The sequence below is a fragment of the Taudactylus pleione genome, unplaced genomic scaffold, assembly GCF_031769625.1.
Source record: "Taudactylus pleione unplaced genomic scaffold, aTauple2 ptg000547l, whole genome shotgun sequence".
In the NCBI taxonomy this organism is placed as follows: domain Eukaryota; kingdom Metazoa; phylum Chordata; class Amphibia; order Anura; family Myobatrachidae; genus Taudactylus; species Taudactylus pleione.
The window spans coordinates 2,435,451-2,460,540 of record NW_028284949.1 but is presented as its reverse complement, the minus strand read 5'-3'; the positions used below and the strand labels follow the sequence as shown (position 1 = coordinate 2,460,540).

Genomic DNA, 25,090 nt, shown 5'->3' with positions numbered 1-25,090 from the left:
TGTCAGTGATGGGCTGTTCAGTGCCTCACAGCACACGGGAGCCAGTCCCTCTGCAATGTCCACGTGGCACTTGCCGCCATCTTGGATCCCTACAGTAGGTGACAGATCCAGTACCGGCAAACTTTCATCAGTGTCTATGGAGCTGCATTTCCGCAGTTGTCTGTCTAGTCTGCAGCACCGTTGTCAGCCCCCTTCAGTAGCCACCGGCCCCATCCTTGCACAGTTCCAGCCAGCATCCTGAGATCTGGCTGCAATACCCTTGGGGATGTGAATCTGCCTGTGGAGGTTCCAAGGCCAGAATGCACTATTATATACATTGATGAGCCCACATCTTCCTCTCTCTGCCTGTTAAATGGATCTGTGTGAAAATATACCAAAATACAGAAAAACACAAAATCCATAATGCTTCTGATCCCAAGCATTTCGGATATGGGAGACTCAACCTGTAAATGCACAATAAAATAATAGCTAAGATATATTGGCAGAATAACGCTATATTGGGTTCATTGCAGTTAGGTTCACGTAGTTATTGTTAAAAGAGGAGTACACTACTGCGCAAACTCCAGCCTTCCTGTTCTCCAAGAAGGCTTCATGCCCTGTTCCAAGATGGCCGCAGAGCTCACTATTGGTCATATGCTGGGGCCAGGGGCGTTTTAAGAGAGGATGGGGCCCGTGTGCAGACTCAGGGCCTGATTCAGACCCGGTCGCAAGCGCTGAGCGCTCGCAACCGGGTGGATGGTGGCCCACAGCGCATGCGTACGACGGAGCCGGCTCCGTCGTGCGCATGCGCGAGACCCGGCTAGCGACGGGCAATCCGTCGCCCCAGGTCTCGCACCAAAGGGGGCGAGCTGTCGATGTTGAGTGACAGCTCACCCCGTTTGGTGGGCGGGCTGGGGGGGTGGCTGCCCAAACTGAGGCGTTCCCGAGGGAACGCTTGCCGTTTGGGGGCGGCCCCACTGACATCACGAGTGATGTCAGTGGAGAGCTTCCGGCTCTGTTAGAGCTGAAAGCTATCTGGGGCTTGTGATGAACGAGACCCTACCACAAGGGTCTCGTCGCAAGCTCGATGGTCGCGATGGTCTTGACCATCGCGACCATCATCATGGCCGCTCGCTATAGCTGTGGGTGGTCACCCACAGCTATGCGAGCGACCAGGAGGCCGCTCCAAAAATAAACAAAAAAACGCCCTGATTCAGAGCGAGCGCTCTGAATCAGGGCCTCAGTGCGGGCCCCCTCCTCTCTCTAGTGGTGCCGCAGCGCGTGATGCAGCAGTAGATTCGGGCTTAGTGCCAGAATCGACTGCGCATGTGTGGATCTCCGGGAAAATGGCGGCTGTGCTGTTTTCCCGGGAACAAATGTACTGCGCATGCACAAGTCACCAGGAAAATGGCCGCCACCATTTTCACAGTGACTTTTGCTGCTCTGCAGCGCCGGCCTGCACACCTTTCACCCATTATAGATACTCCCCTGGCAGGGGCCATCTTGTCTTTACTGTGTGATGGTGCATACACACGGCCAGATTTTCATTCAGATCTGTACAGTAACGATTTTAAAAATCGTCCAATCGTTCATATCTGAAGGAAAATCTGACATATCTGACATGTTTGTCAGATGAACGATGCTCGTTCCCGCTAGTCAGATAACGATATCTGACATCTGATGTGTTTGCAGTCAGACTTGGACGATTCCATTCATTTTAATGCAGTCAGAAATCGTTCAAATCGTTAAATCATTCATCTGACACATCTGACCATTTGTATGCTCTATAAGAGTGACATGGTGGGAGACAGGAGAATATTTCTGGAACATCTGAGTGATTCTCAGCTCCCCAGTTCATACTGCTTCGCCAGCCGGTCCTAGAATTTTTTGCTTATGTGTGATCCAGCACGGGCTTCCGCTTTCAACTGAAAAAGAAATAATCGGAAAAAAAAATAAAATAATTAAATTAGAAAAAATGCTTTAGTTAAATAATGAGCCATATTTTTCCGGTAAGGGTTCACCGATATTTCCATTTTGTAGAGATGGTGATTGAGACAAGGATTTGCAATGGTACAATATGGTCTTTATTAGATAGGGGAATCCTACGCCACTGAGATCCAACAACAGAAATCGCTGGCGATACCGTGCAATACCTGTGACAGGCTGGGAAACTTTAGTAGATAGGGAGAAGCCATATACACCCGACAAATGGGTTTTATCCCTGTCCATACCTCCCAACGTTCCCGATCTCAGTGAGAAAGTGACATTTTGAGGTCTCTGGGTCAATGTTAAGGCCCTGCGCACGCAAGTCTCTCGCTCCGGAGCTCACTACAAAAGGGCCGGCTGTCGATGTTGATCGACGGCTCGGCCCGTTTTGAAGGCGGGGCAGGGGGGTGGTTTCACAAACGGAGGCGTTCCTTAAGGAACGCCTGCTGTTTTGTGGGCGACCACACTGACATCAGTGGTAACCCACAGCTTAGCTAGCGACCAAGTGGCCGCACTTAAAAATAGAAGCGGCCGCCCTCATTCAGAACAAGCGCTCGCTTCTTGCGACCCTCATTCAGAACAAGCGCTCGCTTCTTGCGACCGCCTCTGAATGAGGGCCTCTATCCTGCTGCATCGTCCAGATCAGCCGAAAGTGGAGAGGTACGTCGTGTTCACTGCTGCTAAGCTTAGCACCAGCCCCTGGTATGTACGGCACTGACAGCGACTGGAAATGGGGGAGGGTACATGAGATGTATAAGAGGAAGCCTAGCGTGCATACCCCCGGCGGTCGTGTGCCTACGTCTTATCCACCTTATCTATCTATAATTGAATAAGTATATTTTATATATATATATATATATACACACATGTATATAACTATATATACAGTATATAGCGGGGATAAGTGTGTCTCAGGTTATTCTAAATGTCCATGAGGAAGGTGTATATGTCACGCCGAAACAGCTGTCGTACTGAAGGATGTGCGTTCCCCCACGGGATGTTTTCACTGGCAATTTTCCCCACCCTGGCTCTGTAATGGCACAGTCTCCCTGTTGTGGGTTACGTGAGTGAACGCACTTGTGCATACATTTATGCTGCTATCTTTCTATAAAATAAAATACTTTTTATAAAATAAAATACTTTTCTTGCATTTAAGAATTGAAGGGGCGATTCAAATGTTTTGCCGGCGACTTTTTTTTTAAGACGCCCAACAGAGCAATTAAATTGTCGCTCTGTCAGGTGGCGATAGCTGCCGGCGCCGGCATTTCTGCACGCACTCAGGAGGGCGCGAGCAGAAAAGTGTGTGAGCCCCCTGGTTAGGGCGCGCTAACCGCAGTTAGCGCGCCCTAACCATAATTTTAGACGGGTTTAGCCGTTTTACACAGCTAAACCTCGTCTCATAGGCGGCGAAGAGGGTGATAATTAATGAGTGCCCAGAACAATTGAATAGCAAACTGGGCGCTCATTAATTATCACGACCTAAAAACATTTGAATCACCCCCGATTTTTTAAACATTGCAACTATTACTCCTGATTTTCACCTTGGTGAGTGCAGCTGGAAGATGTACTATTTATTTATATATATATATATATGTTCCAAGTATGAACCGGCACTCGAACTATAATGAAGTTATATGCCAGGGTGCCCTCTGTGTACATCCAATATCCATGCGAAAAATCAGCGGCACTCCTGGATTGTTATCATAGGCAAAAGAAGTTTGATGCATGCCACATAGCCGACGTTTCAGAGCCAATTACAGCTGTCCATAATGTAATTGAATACCGCAATGCCTGCCTTGAGAAAAGGGTCGTGTCTGGCTCTGAAACGTCGGCTATGTGGCATGCATTAAACTTCTTTTGCCTATGATAACAGTCCAGGAGTGCCGCTGATTTTTTGCATGGATATATATATATATATATATATATATATATATATATATATATATAAAGCATGGGTAAGGGGACAGCGGCACTCAGGGAGTCTTTTAAAGTAGGTAAAATCTCACGACCCCGAAACGTCGCGCTATTCCATATAATGGATTAAATAGATTTTACCTGCTTTAAAAGACTCCGGGAGTGCCGCTGTCTCCTTACCTATGATTTAACTAACTAACTATATATATATATATATAAAACTATATATACAGTTACACACGTATATATGTATATACGTTTTTCTTGCTAGTCACTGACAGTTGACACTAATTGAGAAAATCAGACAGAAAATAAAATATTTCTGTTAATATGACAGTGACATGATCTTCTGCAGCGTTTATGAGAGCGGAAGCCATTTTCTTGTGGTTCAAACAGTGGACACTTTATAATTAACACATACGTCCTTTATTGCTGTTGGTAAATACAACAACGCAACCTTGTATTTGCCAGAACCCGCATATGACAGGTAGTAATCCCCATTGTTCGCCTGCAAACAGCGGTGACCTTTTTCTAATAGTCTCCCAGGCAAAACATCATGACAGGTGACGCTGGGAAGGGGGTGTGGCCACAGGCTATCTCAGGCGCCATTTTACAACCTGGCGAGCGCTTTTATATCACATGCCCAAAACCACTTCCTGATAACGGAACGGTGTGCAAAGTGAGCAGCAAGGCGGAGGTACCGTGTCCCTGTAATAATATATTATTATATGCATACAGTGGGGTGTGATGACCAATAGTGAAGCTCCCAGCACACACAGCTTATGGTGGAGGAGATTATTATTATTATTATATAAGGGAGAGGGGACTGTACAGTGATATATGAAGAGGAATAACACAGCTCCCAGCACACACTGATATGTGGTGTTATTATTATTATATAGAGGAGAGAGGACTGTACAGTGATATATGATTAGGAATAACACAGCTCCCAGCACACACTGATATGTGATAGTATTATTATATAGGGGAGAGGGGACCGTACAGTGATAGATGATGAAGAATAACACAGCTCCCAGCACACACTTATATGTGGTGGTATTATTATTATATAGAGGAGAGGGGACTGTACAGTGATATATGATGGGGGATAACACAGCTCCCAATACACACTGATATGTGGTTTTATTATTATATGGAGGAAGTGAAACTGTACAGTGATATATGATGAGGGATAACACAGCTCCCAGCACACACTGATATGTGGTATTATTATTATATAGGAGGTGGGACTGTACAGTGATATATGAGGAGTGATAACACAGCTCCCAGCACACACTGATATGTGGTATTATTATTATATAGAGGAGAGGGGACTGTACAGTGATAGATGTTGAGGAATAACGCAGCTCCCAGCACACACTGATATGTGGTATTATTATTATATAGGGGAGAGGGGACCGTACAGTGATAGATGATGAAGAATAACACAGCTCCCAGCACACACTTATATGTGGTGGTATTATTATTATATAGAGGAGAGGGGACTGTACAGTGATATATGATGGGGGATAACACAGCTCCCAGCACACACTGATATGTGGTTTTATTATTATATAGGAGGAGGGGACTGTACAGTAATATGTGATGAGGGATGACACAGCTCCCAGCACACACTGATATGTGGTATTATTATTATATGGAGGAAGTGAAACTGTACAGTGATATACAGTATGATGAGGGATAACACAGCTCCCAGCACACACTGATATGTGGTATTATTATTATATAGGAGGAGGGGACTGTACAGTAATATGTGATGAGGGATGACACAGCTCCCAGCACACACTGATATGTGGTATTATTATTGTATGGAGGAGGTGGGACTGTACAGTGATATATGAGGAGTGATAACACAGCTCCCAGCACACACTGATATGTGGTAGTATTATTATATGGAGGAGGTGGGACTGTACAGTGATATATGAGGAATAACACAGCTCCCAGCACACACTGATATGTGGTAGTATTATTATATGGAGGAGGTGGGACTGTACAGTGATATATGAGGGATAACACATCTCCCAGCACACACTGATATGTGGTAGTATTATTATATGGAGGAGGTGGGACTGTACAGTGATATATACAAGGTCCGCACAACAAAATACAAGTTTTGTGAAAACATGGTACCATCTGTATTACGTTACTGGAGGAGCTTGCTGGGTGCAGTGCCATACATACAGGACACTAGAATTGTTCTGTCCATTAAAAAAAGGGTAATAACTGTGTCAGAACGGGCAGTGGGCAAAACAAAGGGTAGAGTAAATGAGGTGGTGAATTCCATGGTTACAGAAAGTAGGGTTCTCTTTCGTTCTGGTATCTCTTTATTGCTGGCATTAGCTATGTAATGCTCTTACATTACTCTATCCTAACAGAGGAAAATCCTTCTTGTACTGATAAATATTAGCCATTTGTGCTGCGCTGGCGCTACCACAGTGTGTGGCGATAACAGAACAAGTGAATGATGATCTCTGGCATTTATCATGTGTGCAGCCCATTGTCGCTACAAGTGCATGCTCCTGGGGAGACTAAGGTGTGGGAATGAGGAGAGCGGCCAGCATAGCGAAACCGAGAGCTGCAGCCACAGTAACCTTGGCTATGTCTATATAACATGTCATACATGAGTCTGTTACTGTATCTTGTGTACCACTGCTTTTTCGCTGTCCATTCTATGGTTCCTGGCTAGGAACAAACGTAACCAGAATTCAAAGCTGTTGTATCCACCATCCAGCCAGAGCATAGAGTCTACGGTAGTCTACAATAAAAAAAAATAGAACCATAGTAATGCTTCGCTGGCCACATACAGCTTGTGGAGGACCGGTAGCCATCGCCTAGTGTGCCGCGCTGCGGACATCGGGTCCTATATTGCCCTCATCTGATGCGAAGGAAAGGGATATATTCAGTGAGATATGAAGTGGAGTAAAAGGGCTTTTAGCTTTCAACTCTTCTTGGTTTGCTTTTTTTGACTGTATCCTGTATCATTGTGTGTGTCAGGTTCCTATAAGGTGTGAAGATGTCACTGTCTATCTCTCCATGGAGGAGTGGGAGTATATAGAAGGACACAGGAACGGGATGATGGAGAATCACCGGCCTCACACATCACTAGGTAAGAGGAGACTTTCATTGAACTTATGCCATAAACGTCATTAAGAAGTAATGAACGACGGAATGATCCCGCGCCGCATGCAATATCGTCCTGTCGTCAGTGCAGCGCGGCCAACCGGACAATAACTCATGCGACCGTGGGACTGCGCAGATTGTCCGTACAAACTGGGTGATCCGGTCGATATGTCGTTCCGATTTGGCCGGAAACGACATATCGGGACCACATTGCTCCGGTGTGTACTTCGTTTTAGATACACACATCATCTGATAATCACATATATACAATGTGTGTCTCCTACAGGTAGATCCAGTTACAGAAATATACCAGCGAGATCTTCCCATCCTCATTACTCTCTGGATTGTAGAGAGGAAAATGACGGTGTCCCACAAGAGTATCAGGTAGATATAATTGAAGGTCTCCGCAAAACTAAAATACCTAAGTGACTATTCAGTATATAATTAGTAAAACGGCTCTGTGTGTATCTTCCACATAAATATTCTGCTGTCTAGTCTAAAAAAGTGAAAATCAGACTTTATTAGTGTTTTATGCTTTAATTAGGATGAAGACCTTACTGGTATTAAGGTAGAATATATAGACGGAGAAGAGGAGACGTATGAGAGGGGTGATCAGCAGTGTAAGGAGGAGGAAATCCCTACAGATATGAGCACAGGTGAGTAATAATCACTAAGTACAGAAGAGAGTCACGTATTTGTCTCTTTGTACTGTATACACGTTAGTGTTTACGATAAGATTGTCTTGGGCAGGGTGCTAATCTCTGAGGACGGCTCATTTTAATATTGAAGGGCAAAATTTTGTACGCTTTGTTAAAGCTAAAACATATAATATGCCACACAGTAATGCCCCCAGTTCATAACATACATCAGAGTAGTGCCCCAATAAATAATATGCCACGCAGCTGTGCCCCAATACGTAATCTACCACGCAGCTGTGCCCCAATTCATAATCTACCACGCAGCTGTGCCCCAATTTATATCCCATGCAGCAATGCTCCAATACATAATATGCCACACAGTTGTGCCCCGTATATAATAAGCCACACAGCTGTGCCCCAATATATAATATGCCACACAGCTGAGCCCCCAGTATAAAGTGTGTCACACAGCTGAGCCCCCAGTATATAGTGTGCCACACAGCTGTGCCTCAGTATATAATGTGCCACACAGCTGTGCCCCAGTATATAATATGCCACACAGCTGTGCCCCAGTATATATGCCACACGGCTGTGCCCCAGTATATAATATGCCACACAGCTGTGCCCCCAGTATATAATATGCCACACAGCTGTGCCCCCAGTATATAGTGTGCCACACAGCTGTGCCCCCAGTATATAGTGTGCCGCACAGCTGTGCCCCCAGTATATAGTGTGCCACAAAACAGTATTGTCCCCCAATTCATGAAATACATCATAGCACATATAAATAAATTTTTACATGGGTACAGTATCAAATATCACATGTGAGTTCAATATAATATGTTATTATTGCAAAAAAGGTCATTGTATGTGTGTGTGTGTACAATGTGTTTGTTTTTTTCCCCCTGCAAATAATATTACATAAAATGTATGTAACTTACTATCTATCTTGTTTTTGTTGTAATAAGGACAGGTGTCAGGGACAAACTACCAGGAGGGGGTTATACTGAGCACAGATAAAGGGGAGAGAACAGGGTGTAGGGGATGGGGTACCATGGGAAAGAGGGGAGGGTTTTATATATCAGGATCCAAACTGTCCTAAATGCATTTGGGCATTGTGCACAATCCCCAGGAAAAGTAGCGCACCGTTTCTTCATTTCCTATTCTGCATAGAAGCTGTTGGGTTTTCCCACTGTGCCTGTAACCTATATAATATATATACAGTAAGTATAGAAATATTATGTAAATAGAAGCTGTTAAATCAGTAATTAATCAGATAAATGACTGTACGTTCTCTAAAGAATTAAATCGAAATACAGATCAATAAACAGTAGTAGTCGGTTTTATTGAAGGTTTTCTTAAAAATAAAATAATAATAATACAGAAGGGAGGAAGGAGGGGGAGCGGGATCAGGGGGGCAGTGACATGCAGGAACACATCAGCCACACGGGATGCGGTCAAAATGCTGACCGCGGGGATTCCGGCCGTCAGAATGCAGATGCCGGAATCCCACCACTTGTCAGGATACAGAGGATAAAAGAGTCTGCGCCAGTGGGAGGTTACACCATAAAAATAAAGACTCTAGATCTCTTGAAATAAAATCATTGAAAGAGAATGGCCAAATAAACATACTTTTTTGTTCCTAAACTCATATGACGACTCTGCCTGCCAAGCAGTAAGTAAGATGCCAGATGGGAGAGGAGGAAGGGGTGCATGATGGGTTTACCTGCTATAATAGGATCTGCGCTACCACCTCCACCTCCCTCACCCCTTTCGGCTGCCTCATAATGCTGCCTGGCGAGAAATACATTCTGGGGTGATCACTGATGTAGTGAAGATAAAATAACCTTTTATAAATCTGATTTTCATTCTTTCTTTTTTTTTTTTCCTCCCACAGAACTGCATAAAGATCCATCTGCTCACATTAAGCAGGAATCTGTCTCATGTGATGGCGGAAATCTCCCATATCCGGATATTTATACACCGTATTCATCTACTTATATTACGGAGGATTCAGGATCTCCACCCCTTGGTGAGAAATATTTGAATGACCGTTTAAGTTCATTGAGACAACAGATGGGGCAGAGGAGAGCAATCGCATTGTGGCGATCTGCAAAGTCCCAAACAGCATGGGAAAAGTGTGTAAGATCTTTGAATGGGGAGGGGGAACGGACCATGACAGATGATGAACATTTTGGGAGTTACGATTTCTACAAGGAAGGCCTTCAGTGTGGTTTATTGGTTGAAACTGATGACTGGAACCCTTAATATAGCAAGATTTATATTATTACAGTATGTATCGCTTATCTAGTCTTCATTCTAGCACCCTGCACCTGGCACAACTCATGCAGTTCCTCTTTCCTGCCCGGGGTGTCCTGTTCTGCTGATGCAACAAACTGCTGAGATTAAGCAGTATGTGTGCTAGAAGCACCAGAGCAGAGACCGAATCTCCCCAGGCAGGAGAGAGGAACTGCACAAGTTTTAACGGGTGCGGGGTGCTAGAATGAACACTGCTTATCTACATCATAGTAGTATTAGTGGTGACGATAAAGTAACATGTCATAGAGCTAATCCCCATCCTTTTCCCCAAGCAGGACCACAACACAAGAGAAGGGAAGCTAGGAAGAAAGCGGCAGAGGACCTGCAGGAGTTCGGCGAGGAGACGTGGGGCGACGACAACGGCCAAGTGTGCAAAACCAAGTGCGGCCGCAACATTCGCTTCTCCCACGATGAGAATTGCGTCCTCATTAACAGCATCGTCGCCTGCTACGAACAGATTTTGGGGAACCGGGCGGCCAAGACCCCCCTGAGCCGCAAACGCCAGCTGTGGAATCACGTCTGCCATGTTGTGAACGCAGTAGGGCCGTTGAAACGCTCCGTGACCCACTGCAAGAAGAGGTATTCGGACATCAAGAGGCGCGTGAAAGAGAAAGTGGCAGAGGAGAGGCGGGCCGCCGCGGCGTCCGACGGCGAGCCTCCCGTAGTCGTCGAATACCTGTCCTATGAGGAGCAACTGAGGCGCGTCCTCCCACTTGAGCTTCTCCATGGTACCAATGAGACTAACAAGCCTCCAGCGATGCAGGCTGGTGAGTATAGCCGTGGCCTTACCCATATAATGTATGCACTTTATTTTGTATTTTAATAAAAATAATATATATATTTGAAAATCAAACATTAGTATAGGAACTTGACAAATATTTCACGTGTCCATTATGAAGAATTTATACAGTGATTACAATATACCTAAAATATAATCCTGTTTATTATCCCATCATTCAAGCAAGAGGCTCCTCGCGCAGGCAGCCCCCATCTACACAAACGGATCCAACCAAAGATGAGGAGGAACCTGGTGAGTCTCAATTTTTTCCTGTAAATGCCGCGGCAGCAACATGTGACCGTCAAAAGTCATTGTAAAGTACATCGATTTACCTTTGCAGGACCGTCATGGCAACACGCACAGCAGCCAAATATAGAAGAGCCTGACGACGAATCTACAGAGCTGGATCGGGACGCCATTTTCACCCTCCATGTTCTCGACACTGACGCCCTGCCTGCCGCTGATAGAAGTCAGACGAGTCACCCGCCTCAGCGTGAAGCCAACCCTCCCCCACCACCGCGCCCTTCCGAGCCTCTCACTAACCTGCAAGCCGCTGTAGATGATTTCAGGCGCACCCAGAGAGACTTTATGCACGGCCAAAATCGCCAGATGCGTCAAATTAATACCCAATTGCAAAGGGGCTTAAGATACAACTGTGTAGATACCAGCGCACAGAATCGGATTGCCAATGCCCTCGAGAGAATAGACACCCATTTATTACAGATTAGTGGGGCGTTACAGGGCTTAACAGGGTCTGTGAGAGAACATAGCGCTAACTGTATAGCTGCCATTTCCCAGCTGCACCACGATGTCTTGGCACGCCTACCTCTCGCGCCTTCCCCTGAGAGCAGTGCTGCCAGCACCCCCTCTACATCCGTGACAGGTACGCCCCCAAAACGAGGCCGCCCCAGGCGTGGCAGAAGTAGAGGTCAAACTAGGGGCATACGAAGTGAACCAGCCTATAAAAAAATGAAAGAAAAATAGTTTTAATATTTTATATAAAAAAAATGTTTTGTATTTTTGTGTATTCCTTTACAGCATTGGTAATAAGTAAAATGCTTTTTATATACCCTTTATGTTTGAATTATTATTGAATTATTAATTCTGTTACCTGCACCTAACCCTCCTAAGTATTCTTTCATCGCTGTCTACTGGTACATCAGTAGGCTTATATCGTAGTAAAACTAGATTGTGCAGTAGATGGCAAGGAACAATATTATCCATTTTAGCAGGAGCATAACTGCGCACCCCACCAGATTTATCAAGGGACCTGAACCTGCTCTTCGAAACGCCCCAAGGTGCACCCGAGCACATACCTAGACCTAAGATGTGTCTCATTACATTTGTGCTGGGCATTAAAATGTGGACTCAACAGAGAAATGGGGCAGATGTACTAAGCTCAGAAAAGTGATACATTTGAGAGTGATAAAGTACCAGCCAATCAGCTCCTAACTGTCATGTTACAGGCTGTGTCTGAAAAATGACAGGAGCTGATTGGTAGTTTGTCACTCTCCAATTTATCGCTTTCCAGAGCTTAGTGCATCTGCCCCATTACGTCATATCCTTGATAGTCTGAAATGAAACAATACACGTTACATTTATATTTCGGGTCGGACATGGGAACCGTATAAGCACATGTTTACTGTAATGATTGATTTTACATAGCCAGTAGTCATCACTTGATTATGTCTCACCGCTCAGGCTTGTTGCATAGCGATGACTGGTGCAGTTGTCCTTTTTGCGCCACGTGGCACGAGACGCCTGGCGGGATTCCCAAGCGGTGCACTTTTTCCTAAATGTTGCTACTTTTTCTTCAGCTTTTTGTCTTAGCTCACCTATAGTGTACTAGGTACTCAGGATTGGTGTTTTGGCGTGGCAAGTCCGTGGCGTGCTAAATGAGGCTATTTTCCACGATATGAGCGTGGGTCAGAGGTCTTCAACCTTGGTCCTCCAGCTGCTGTGGAACTATACATTCCAGCATGCACTGCCACCTTTTTGATATAACAGCATGCTAAAACTGGCAGTGCATGCTGGGATGTGTAGTTCCACAGCAGCTGGATGGCCAAGGTTGAAGACCTCTGGCGTAGGTGTATGTGGACACATCTGTGGACCATCACCTCCTCCCCATTGGAACCTAACCTCATGGTTCAGCTGTCTTTGCTTTTGTATCTTATGTTATGCACTGTTTTGTGCTGTAAGTATTTTACATTTTGTTTTCTGTTTTTTTTCTTGTTTTGTTTGCACTGCTGCTTATATATTATGTAAGGCGCTGCGGACCCCTTTGTAGCACCACATAAGTAAAGGATAATAATGTCAGGCTGCTACTACACTTATCATACATGTTTGCATCACAAACCACCTGCCGATTATTATTCTTGACCCTGACCCGTCGTCTAAACCTCCTAGTCGGTGTGAAACGTATACATCTATCTTCTCCAGAGAGCCAACCATAAACGGTATGCCTCTGATAATCTATTTCCACACTTTCCAACTTTTTCCTTTTAAAGGAAACCAAATCACTTAAATTTATCTAGCTGAATTGCATACGTTCTAACCAGTTATCAGATTTATCTGCTGCAAGGATAGGTGTATTTTCTCTCTCAAAGTCTTTGATGTCAGACCTGATTTTAACAAGTTCCTGGCTAACTTCCTCAATCACTAATGTGATCAAATCTAGAGAGCATTTGTTCAGAATCCCACACCACCTCACACAAAACCCAGGGTTTCTACGACCTATAGTAGGTACATTTGTTACTCTAAAACCTCTGGGAATACGTTTTCTTCCTAACATATTCAGATAAAAACTGCCCATGTAGAACCAGTTCAATCTCTCTTTTTTTTTAAACGGTTCAATTTATAAAACACATCCACAGGAGTCTGTGTGGGCAATTGATCGAATTCAAACTGATTATACAAAACTTTGTTAATCTCATCATCAGTCAAGCTGATTTGAATACTTTCGGCCTCACTTAGAGAATCATTGTCCACCAAATTGAATCCATGAGCCATAATGTACTACAGAGATCAATTTTACGATCTTTCAAATATCGATTTAAAACATTCCCCCTTTGTTTTTGGAAAAGGAACATAGATTAACACATAACAGCTGAAGTGATCGGGTAAAAAGAAAAAATTAATAATAAAAAAAATTAACCTATAACACAAAAAAAATACCACAAATATGGTGCGAAAAAAGGCAAAAACCCACAAATATGGTAACTACATCAACAGGTCAGCAGTAACCAAAAAAATGATAAATAAAAAAAATCAACCATAGTAACAAATGTCCACTTTAAATCCGTGTTTTCAGGGTGCACACTCAGAGGTCAGCCAAATCCGAGGTCCTTAAGTATATATCAGGAACAGAGCAGCACTCGCTATTAAATGCACATCCTTGCTGGGGTGCCACACTCAGGCTTGTAAATCCAAACAGGAGCCAATATAAATAATTTGAAAAAAGAGTGCACTCACCAGGCTCTTTCAAAAAATGAAAGGTATACTCAGCAGTTTATTACATCATATAGTCATGGATGGTCAACGTTTCGGTCCACGCAGGGACCTTTCTCAAGACCAACGACCTGCACAGCAACCACACATAATGGAGATGAAACCCCACACTGACACCCGTGTGCCCATATATACCCATAACAACGACCGTGTACACCTGCAGCATAAAAGTTGGAACGTGTGGAAATAGATTATCAGAGGCATACCGTTTATGGTTGGCTCTCTGGAGAAGATAGATATATACGTTTCACACAGAATAGGTTTAGACGACAGGTCAGGGAACTGAGTTCGATCAAAATACACAATCTTCTTCCGAGTCCGAGACAACTGAAGGGCTCCCTCCATCTGGGTCCTCTTTTTTAGGACCAAATAACAGGTCAAAGAGAGGGGGTCAAAAAGTAGGAGGAGGAAGAGGCCACACCCTAGAAGAGGGGGTAGGAAGAGGCAAGGGCAAAGGAAGGGGTTGAAGAGTTGATCTTCAATTTGTCTAAACATACCCTGAGCCCATCTGAATATTCTTTGCTCTCAAAGGGCCTCTCCTTTGTCCCAACTCAGTCATTTGATGATTTCCAGTGGTCAGTTGATTTGTTTAAAATCGTCCGTAAGCTTAGGCTTCGTGAATATTTTGATAAGAAAGAAAAGGGAGAAATCAATATTGACAATAGGATTAATAAATCTAATAAAAGTAGTACTTTCGATCCAATTTCTACGAATCCTAGTTTAAAGATGTTTTTGAGAATGGTGGACCATGATGTAAAAAATTGATACTGCTGAGAATAAAAAGAAGTTTGATAACTTGAGTTTTGATGAAAGACAGGCTTTAAAATCTTTACGCAATAATACGTCTATAGTAATAAGAAATGCTGATAAGGGTGGGGCTGTGGTTGTACAGGACATTGAGAAATATGATGCTGAAATTAAAAAACAATTGACTGACATCTGTACCTATTCAAAGTTAGAATATAATCCGATGATTCGCATTAAAAAGGAGGTAAATGATCTCATTGAAGCAGCCCTTACATATGGGTGGTTCGATGAAAGTACAGCTGAATTTTTGACTGTGGATTTTCCTGTATGCCCTGTTATTTACACTCTTCCAAAGGTGCATAAATCGATGACAGACCTGGCTGGCAGACCCATAATATCTGCCAGGGGGTCAATTTTACAGCCAATTGCGCAGTTTCTTGATCGCTACCTACAGCCTTTGATGCAATCTACTAAGACCTATCTTTGAAATACAGGTCATTTTTTGAAGGATTTAAATTTGATTGAGTCCTTGCACCAGGATGCTTTATTGGCTACTCTGGATGTAGTATCCCTATACACCTCTATACCACATGATGATGGGATAGAGGCCGTCAGGGAGGCCCTTGTACGGGGCCCTTATAATGGTCCACCAATTGAGTTCATGTGTGAGCTCTTGGGTAAGGTATTAAGGTGTAACCACTTCATGTATCATGGGGAGTACTATATCCAGATCGCGGGAACTGCCATGGGATCGAATATTGCACCCACATATGCTAATATCTATATGAACAGATTTGAGCATAAATATATTTTGCAACAATTTTTTGAAGCTATACTGTATTTTCGTCGATTCATAGATGATATATTTCTGATATGGGGGAAAGATGCTGAATCATTTAACACTATGGTTAAATCTTTGAACGATTTAAACAGCCCTATAAAATTCACAGCATCGATTGACACAACAACTATGAATTTTTTGGATGTTACTGTATTGAAAACAGGGTACACACTTGAATTCACGTTATATAGGAAGCCCATTGACAGAAATATGTTATTGTGGGCCACAAGCCACCATCCAGATTCACTCAAATCGAATTTGCCTATATCTCAAGTTTTGCGTATATTGAGAAACAACTCTGACAATTCTAGAGCTGAGATACAACTGGAGGAGTGTAAACAGCGATTTATTGAGAGGGCCTATCGTCCCAAGGTGGTAAAAAGTTGCCTCACCAGAGCTAAAAGGTTATTTTATATGGGATCCAAAGAAGGTGGGTCTGCGAAGAATATTTCTAACAGAATGATTCTTAATACTCGTTGTGACACCAGCCTGAAAGCAGTACAGAAAACAGTGAAAAGGCATTGGCCGATGGTAACCAGTGATTCTGCGTTTAAGAAATTACAAGGACAGCGACCACTACTAAGTGTGAAAAGGGGACCCAATTTAAAGGATGCCCTATTGAGACCAAATATGCAACCTGTAATATGCAGAGATGATAACTGGTTATCGCAACAGAAAGGCTGTTACAGATGTCTCGGATGTACAACTTGCCGAGCAATGATAGTGGGGAAGTATTTTAGTCACCCACACACTGGGAGAAAGATCTACCTTCGATATCGGCTGACCTGCCTCATGGATCATGTGATCTATTTGTTGATGTGTCCCTGTGGCCTGATGTACATCGGGAAAACAATATGCACTTTCCGTAAAAGGATGAATCAGCATAGATCTTCAATTCGTTTGGCCTATAATAGTGGCTGCTCTGATAAACCTGTGGCGTCACATTTCCTCAAGGAAAATCACCAGTTGGCAACATTACGCTGCATGATGATAGACTGGATACCCCCGTTGCCAAGAGGTGGTGATCGTGGCTTGAAGTTATTAAAGAAAGAAGCGTGGTGGATACATCATTTAGGAACAGTGGCCCCTAAAGGTCTTAATGAGATGAATTCTTTTTCTATTTTTGTCTAAGGGCTTATCGTTCAGATTAATACCTGTGATGTTTGGATTCGGCATTACTATTATTTTTTTTTGCTTTAAAAACAGCTGGTGATCGGGTTAATTGTACTGTATGTGTGTTATGTTTTTAACATTTATACGTATTGTATTTTCATACTAGAGGTATCAAATGGTAGTTAATGGGTGTAATCACTGACACCTGTGTGCTCTGGACCCTGGTTATAAACAATGGGAGTTGTTACTGGGCTCTGCACTCCAGGTTTTCTGGTTCATTGTTAATGGACCATGTGATTGTTGTGGTCTAGTGTAGTTAATGTAAGGGGAATGCTAACTGTCGGTTAGTTATGTGTTCCAACCTCTAAACCGGTTTGTGATTGATCATGTGACCGGCACCTCATGCTGGTGGAACGCAAGCCTGTTCTGTAGTCAGGTTATGCTTTTCATGCCTCGTAGCCGCGTAGTGTTGGACTTCCTGATTGCTCGTCTCGAGTGAGACTGCGGGGAGTATACCGTGATGCTTTGAGCAGCGCGTGGCTGCATCTGACCTGTATGGGTCAAAGTGCGAATGGGCGCATTAGGTATGTTGCATATTAAGATGTTGATGTATTAAGGCTGATATAAGACGCTGATATAACTATGCTGGAGCTTGGAGGTGGTTACTTCCGGTCGCTAATTATGCGTTAGGTGTACACGGTCGTTGTTATGGGTATATATGGGCACACGGGTGTCAGTGTGGGGTTTCATCTCCATTATGTGTGGTTGCTGTGCAGGTCGTTGGTCTTGAGAAAGATCCCTGCGTGGACCGAAACGTCGACCATCCATGACTATATGATGTAATAAACTGCTGAGTATACCTTTCATTTTTTGAAAAAGCCTGGTGAGTGCACTCTTTTTTTCAAATTATTTATATATATATATATGTGAATATTGGAACTGGAATAGAGCACCTCATGTGCTTATGTACCCTTGTATATGTATATTAAAAATAGTAACCTTATAATGTAAAGTGCTTAGTGACATACAAAAAAGTGCTCAGTGTATAATTCCAATTCCTATGGAAAAATCTCCAAATTATTACTAATATTCACAAAGTGATAGGAGTATGATTGACAACAATATATAAACAAAATGTCATAATTGTGTACAACAGTGCATTAGTATTCAGTTTATAAATATGCAAAGATACTCATACGATTTATAAATAAATATAAAAAACAACTTATAATAAAAGACAAGAGTGATATCCTTCCAACTGTAGGATAGTATGCATAAAAGCTACAAATAAATATACATATAAAAAGATTTTTTCAATATAAAATAGGAATAAAAAATGGCTTATCTGATCATAAAAAGTGGCAAGTTTATGAATGGGTAGAGAATATGAGCCTCCAACGCGTTTCGTCCGTATCTTGGATCAACTAGCTGAACACATGGCAGCAGCCTGGTAAGAGGTTTCAGCCCCAAAAATGTCTAACCACCTGTTAACCATTTCCTGCGGTCCATTGTTCAAAATGGGAGACTCCCCCTGAGGTGGATTCACATGTTACGTGTTTAATTAAGAGCGCTACATTACCTATCCCTACAGTATCCTCTTTGAAGGACCCTATAGATAGGTTGATTCTTGCCTTAAATCAATATACTCTCTTTCAGGGACTGTTGCCCGTCCGACCATGGCTATTGCATGGGTGGCTAAAGCTATAGAGAGCTTTGACGCACTTGAAGACTCTTTTCCCTCAGATGCTTCTAGGAATCAGATGTATTTCTTTGCTCACATACAAGATGCAACTTCCTATATTGGAGAAGCGACATTGGATGCCAGTCTCCTAACATCCAGAGTTTCGGCCACGGCGGTGTCTGCTCGCCGTACCCTGTGGCTACGCTCATGGAAGGCAGATGCGGATTCCAAGAAGGGCCTAGAAGTATTACCCTACAAAGGGGGAGATCTTGTTTGGCCCAGACCTTGACAAGATTGTAACCACATTGGCGGCATCAAAAACTGCATTTCTGCCTTCAGCGACTACTACTACAAAGTCTCGGACTACATCTTTTAGATCCTTTCGTCCTCAAGGAAAGCCTACAGGTCAGTCTTTTTCTAGACAGTTGGCTTCCACTAGGGCCGCCAAGCCCAGGACCAAGCAGGTCTGGACCACCAGATGCCCTGCTTCAAAATCCGAGGACAATCCCTCAGCCTGACGGGATGGGCCTCCCCCTGGGGGACCCCAGAGTAGGAGGCCGACTTCTTCAGTTCGCCCAGTGCTGGTGTCAAACCACCATGGATGCTTGGTTAAGAGAAGTGGTCCCTCACGGGTACGCCCTCATTTCTTCGACGGCCACCCCACCAGTTTTTTTTACACAGGCCCTCCTTCAGACCCAAGCAGGGACCTACAAATCCAGAAAGCCATACAGTGCTTGCTGCAAGCAGGGGTAATTGTGCCAGTCCCGCTATCTCAGCGAGGGACCGGTTATTATTCTACTCTTTCTGGTTCAGAAGCCGAATGGGTTTCATCGGCCTATCCTCAACCTCAAATCCCTGAACAAATTCCTCAGGGTACCCAGGTTCAGGATGGAAACCCTACACTTTATAATCCTAGCTATGGAGCCTGGGGACTTTATAGTATCTCTGTTAGGATTAGCGGATTAATCAGGAAGATTTAGGCTGTATACAGTCTTGAGAAGGGGGTGCACTTGGCAAATAATGACCTGCAGGTCGTTACCACGGTGCGGCTTTTGAGCCATGTAGCAACCTTGAGGGTTTGATTTTTGGCTAGCTACGGCTAATGAGCCGTGAGTAGATGCGGCCTTTGGGCCATGTAGCAGCCTTGAGGGCTGGAATGTCTTGGCTAGAAGCGGCCTGTGAGCCGTGAACAAGATGCAGCCTTTGGGCTGTGTAGCAGCCTTGAGGGCTGGTTTGGCTTGGCTGGTAGCGGCCTGTGGGCCGTGAGCAAGATGCAGCCTTTGGGCTTTGTGGCAGCCATGAGGGCTGGTATGACTTGGCTGGTAGCGGCTTGTGGGCCATGAGCAAGATGCAGCCTTTAGGCTGTATGGCAGCCTTGAGGGCTGGTAGGCACTGGCGTTGGTGCACCGGATTGTGAAGTTAGGACGCTGAAGTGCGGCCTATGTCGCCAGGTTGACACAAGTGTTGATGTGCTGGATTGTGCACTTAGGACTCTGAGGTGCGACCAGTGCCGCCAAGTTGACACAAGCGGCTGGGTGCAGGGATGCACGCCATACCACCTAGATGACACAAGCGGCAAACAGCAGATGTTATGCGGACCATGCTGCCTGGATGCTACAAACGGCAGACAAGAAATGAGGCAAACAGGAGAAATGGAACTAGACTGAAACAAAGAGGAGACTGATCACAACCGGAAACGTGAAAACGCTATCACTGGCTTCGGAGCAGTGTTCAAAAAGGGAGGAAATAGAGACCGGAACCAATCAAGGTCAATTCCAGTATGGCAGGAGGAGAATCAGTTGACATTTGTCCAGCGTTCAGCTCATCCTGAGGACGCAGTTCGGCGGCTTGTGACAGTACCCCACCCCTTGACGAGGGGTTAAAGAACCCCTTGACCCTGGTTTGTCAGGAAAGTCCTCAAAGAATTTTCTCTTCAGGGTAGGAGCATGTAACGACCTTTCAGGAATCCAGAAGCGCTCCTCTGGTCCATACCCTTTCCAATGCACAAGAAACTGAAGACCAATTCTGGAGTCCAAGATCTTTTCAAGGACAAATTCCTGGCGCCCCTGGACAAGCACTGGTGGAGGTCTGACTGAATGCTCAGGAGAAAATCTGGTGGAGAGGAAAACCGGTTTCAGAAGAGAACAATGAAAAGTATTATTGAATTTAAGAGTCCGGGGTAACTTCAGATGGAAAGCCAGAGGATTCACTTGAGAAAAAATCCTGAACGGGCCGATGAACTTGGGTCCCAACTTTTGTGACCTCTGACGTAGGTTAATGTTTCTGGCGGACAGCCAGACCAAATCCCCCACTTTGAGACCACAGGGCCTACGATGTCTGTCTGCTCAGATCTTGTCCAACCAGACGCTTGAAGAAGGGAATGATGCACTTTATTCCAGACAAGCCGTAACCTGGAAACAGACGAAGGAGTGGTGGAAGCCGAAGTCTCAAAGGAGTTACTCCTCGGATGAATGCCGAAGTTGGAGAAAAACGGAGACACTGAGGAGGTGGAATGGCAGGATTTGTTGTAGGCAAACTCAGTGAATGGCAACAGACACCCAGTTGTTTTGACACATGGAAATAAAGCAACGGAGGTACTGCTCCAGAGTTTGATTGGCCCGCTCCATCTGTCCATTACTCTGTGGGTGATACCCTGACAGGCTGACATTAATGCCCAGATCAGCACAAAAGCATCTCCAGAACCGAGCAACGAATTGGGTACCACAGTCAGAGACTATGTCTACAGGAAGCCCATGAGGTCTAAAAACATGTTGGACAAAATGAACTGCCAGTTCTTTGGCTGAAGGCAATTTTCTCAGAGGAACAAAATGTACCATCTTGGAGAAACGGTCTACAATGGCCCAGATGACCGTGCAGCGGAAGGATGACGGAAGTTCCACCACAAAATCCATCGCGATATGTGTCCAAGGTCTGTGAGGAGTTGGTAATGGACACAACAGACCAGAAGGAGTGGTACGGAGCGTCTTGTTTCTAGAGCAGACATCACAAGCTACCACAAACTCATGAATGTCACTAGACATGGACTGCTATCAGACAGAGCGAGAAAGCAGTTCAAAAGTCTTGGAAACGCCTGGATGTCCAACAGCCTTGGACAAGTGGAACTCCTTAAGGACTGCCTTACGAGACTTCTCTGGAACAAAAAGCAATCCTAGAGGCATCTCGGTAGGAGCTTCAGACTGGCACCACCTCATAGAGTCTGCCAAGGTTCTTGTCAAGGCCAAATGAATCCGAGAAAAGGGATGATGGTTTCTTATTCAACAGCAGGACAATGGTCAAGAGAAAAATTACAGGAAAGGGCATCCGCCTTCACATTCTTAGATCCAGGCCGAAAGGAGATGGTAAAGTTAAAGCATGTGAAAAACAGGGCCCATCGCGCTTGTCAAGAATTCAGTCTTTTGGCCGACTCAATATAGGCCAGATTTTTATGATCCATCAGCACAGAAACAACATGGTCAGCCCCCTCTAACCAGTGTAACCAATCCTCAAACGCCCACTTTATGGCCAGAAGATCTCGGTTGCCCGTATCATAATTTATCTGTGCTGACTGAAGTTTCCGAGAGAATAAAGCGCATGGATGTAATTTATTGTCCTCCAAATCTCTCTGGGAAAGAATGGCCCCTACTCCAAACTCAGGGGCGTCCACTTCCACCTCAAACGGAAGGTCAGGATTAGGATGTTGGCGGACAGGAGCAGACACAAACGCTGTCTTTAGACAATTGAAAGCATGAACGGCTCTGGGAGACCAATTACCGACATCTGCCCCTTTCTTGGTCAGGTCCACGATGGGAGAGACAATAGTGGAAAAGGATTTGATGAATCAGCGGTAATAATGAGAAAATCCTAAGAGCTGCTGAATGGCCTTTAATGATGTGGGTTGTTCCCAATCTAGGACAGCCTTCACTTTACTCGGATCCATGGAGAATCCACGAGAGGAGATTATGTAGCCCAAGAAGGAGATCTCTTTTACCTTGAACTTGCATTTCTCCAACTTGGCATACAGACTATTATCCAGGAGTCTCTGCAATACCAGCCTCACGTGTTGTCGATGTTGTTCCACAGATTTGGAAAAAATAACAATGTCATCCAAATAAACAACAGCAAAGACCCCCAGAAAAACCCTCAAGACCTCACTGATAAAGTCCTGGAAGACGGCTGGGGCGTTGGAGAGACCGAAGGGCATAACCAGATATTCGAAATGCCCCGAGTGGGTGTTGAAAGCCGTCTTCCATTCGTCTCCTTTCCGGATGTGGATAAGGTTATAAGCACCGCATAAATCAATCTTTGAAAATATAGAGGCCTCCCGTAGCTGATCGAACTGGACTGAGATGAGCAGTAAGGGTTAGGCATTTTTAACGGTGATATTGTTCAGTCCTCTAAAATCGATGCAGGGTCGGAGAGATCCATCCTTTTTCTGAACAAAAAAGAAGCCAGGACCCACCGGGGATTTGGACAGCCGAATAAATCCTGTCTCAAGAGCGTCCTGGATATACTCCTGCATCGCCTTATTCTCGGGAATTGACAAGGCGTATAGCCTACCTTTGGGTAGTCTGGCGTCAGTTATCAAGTCGATGGCACAATCAAAGGACTGATGTGGCGGAAGAACATCGGCTTTCTTTTTAGAAAACACCTCTGCCAGGTCAAGATAAGGAGCGGGGATCACGGAAATCTCAGACGGAATGACTGCAGCAAGACGAACCGGACGAGACAAACAATGAGCGAGACAGGAGGATCCCCATTGTAGAATCTCCCCAGTTTGCCACTGGATACCTGGGCTATGCTTCTTCAGCCACGGCAAACCCAGTACCATGGGAGCCAATGGGCATTGAAGGAGGAGAAAGGAAAGTTCTTCCCGATGAAGAGCCCAAATGGTCAACTGTATCGGTGGCGTCCAGAAGGAAATGGGTACTGAAGCAAGATTCTTGCCATCCAGGCCAACGACTGCGAGTGGGGGTACACAACGGTTCTGGAGAAAGCCCCAAGGTCTCAAAAAATGACAAGTCCATGAAGTTTTCGCGGCTTCGCTATCAATGAAGGCCGACACAGAAACCTGGCCAAAAGAAGAAGTATGATGGGGAAAAGGACTGAATTTCTTGGAGAGATGGATGCAAGGCCTAGATGCAACTCTCCACTACCATCTAGACCAGGGATGGGGATCCTCAGGCCCCGGGGCCGTATAAGGCCTCCGGAATCATTTGGTCTGGCCCTCTGAGCTTTTTTTCTGCTAGCCTAATTTGGCTAGCAGGGTGCCTAGAATAGCACCCTACAGCCAAAATCTATGCATCAGTGCCACCGGGAGCATCCTTAGGACGCTTCAGACCGTCACACCTCTGCCCTTACAGCTCCCGGAGCATCCTCAGGATGCTCTGGGCATTGCTGTAATCACTGGCGATTGTGACCCCGCCCCTGTGTGACATCACACGGAGGGGGCGTGACCTTCACCAGGCCCGCGAATACTGTTTATATATATATATATATATATAAAAATGGCCCTCGGCAGAAAAAAGGTTCCCCTCCCTTGATCTAGACCTTGCCTTTTCCCGGCTTGATGGGACAAAGTTGGGCCATGTGACCTTTACCACCACAATACATGTACAGTCCCAGTGTGCGTCTTCTACGTCTCTTCTACAGGGAGATGGAAAGCCCCTAGTTGCATTGGTTCCTCCTGTTCCACAGAAGGCATCCAAAGAGGCAAACGAGGAGCTTGTGAGGGCAGGTTCTTCTCCAACCGGCGTTCCCGGAGACGTCGATCGCCACGAATGGTCAGACTCATAAGTTCATCCAGTGTGTCTGCGGAAGGTTGTTGAACCAGGATGTCCTTAATCTGATCTGATAAGCTTCATCGGAACTGACTCAGAGAGAGCAGAATCGTTCCATCTTGAGTCTACGGCTCACTTCCGGAACTCCGTACAGTAAGTCTCCGCTGCCCTATTCTCCTGTTTAAGAGACCGAAGGCTAGCCTCCGCCATTGCTGCCTTGTCTGGGTCATCATAAAGCAACCGCAGAGCTGAGAAAAAAGAATCCACGGTCTGCAGGGCAGTCAAAGATTAAGGTAGACCAAAGGCCCAAGTTTGGGGGTGTCCCTGTAAAAGAGACATCACAATCCCGACTCGCTGAACTTCGGACCCTGAAAACAGAGGTCTGAGTCTAAAGTAGAGTTTACAACTTTCTCTGAAATTCACAAACTCCTTGCGATTTCCAGTAAATTGGTCGGGCATGTTCAGTTTGGGCTCAAGGACTGTAGGATGGGCAGGTGCAGCCAGAGTCTCCTCAATCTAGAGGGAAAGTTCCTGCACTTTTTGGGTGAGCACCTGAATCTGGGCTGCCAGAATTTGCGCAGGATTCTGCCCAGGTTCCATGACTAACACTATATTTGGACCGGTGATGTTAGGATTAGGCAAATAATGACCTGCAGGTCATAACCACAG

The 25,090-nt window shown here is 44.9% G+C and overlaps 1 protein-coding gene across 1 annotated transcript; it reads left to right on the top strand.

Annotated features, from left to right (window-relative positions):
• Positions 1-4,459: 4,459 nt before the first annotated feature.
• On the top strand, positions 4,460-11,819 carry LOC148500762 (uncharacterized). The gene is made up of 8 exons (XM_088451390.1): positions 4,460-4,576; positions 6,895-7,006; positions 7,307-7,404; positions 7,565-7,676; positions 9,556-9,690; positions 10,253-10,744; positions 10,939-11,007; positions 11,096-11,819. Exons 2-8 carry the CDS (start codon positions 6,934-6,936, stop codon positions 11,737-11,739), a joined length of 1,623 nt encoding a protein of 540 aa, XP_088307516.1. The 5' UTR covers positions 4,460-4,576; positions 6,895-6,933; the 3' UTR covers positions 11,740-11,819.
• The last annotated feature ends 13,271 nt before the right edge of the window (positions 11,820-25,090 follow it).

Excerpts from the sequence above, each read along its gene's own strand:
- LOC148500762 (XM_088451390.1), top strand. The coding sequence starts at position 6,934 with ATGGAGGAGTGGGAGTATATAGAAGGACACAGGAACGGGATGATGGAG. Across the intron at positions 9,691-10,252 it reads TTCAGGATCTCCACCCCTTG|GACCACAACACAAGAGAAGG; the intron begins GTGAGAAATATT and ends TTCCCCAAGCAG. Across the intron at positions 10,745-10,938 it reads GCCTCCAGCGATGCAGGCTG|CAAGAGGCTCCTCGCGCAGG; the intron begins GTGAGTATAGCC and ends CCATCATTCAAG.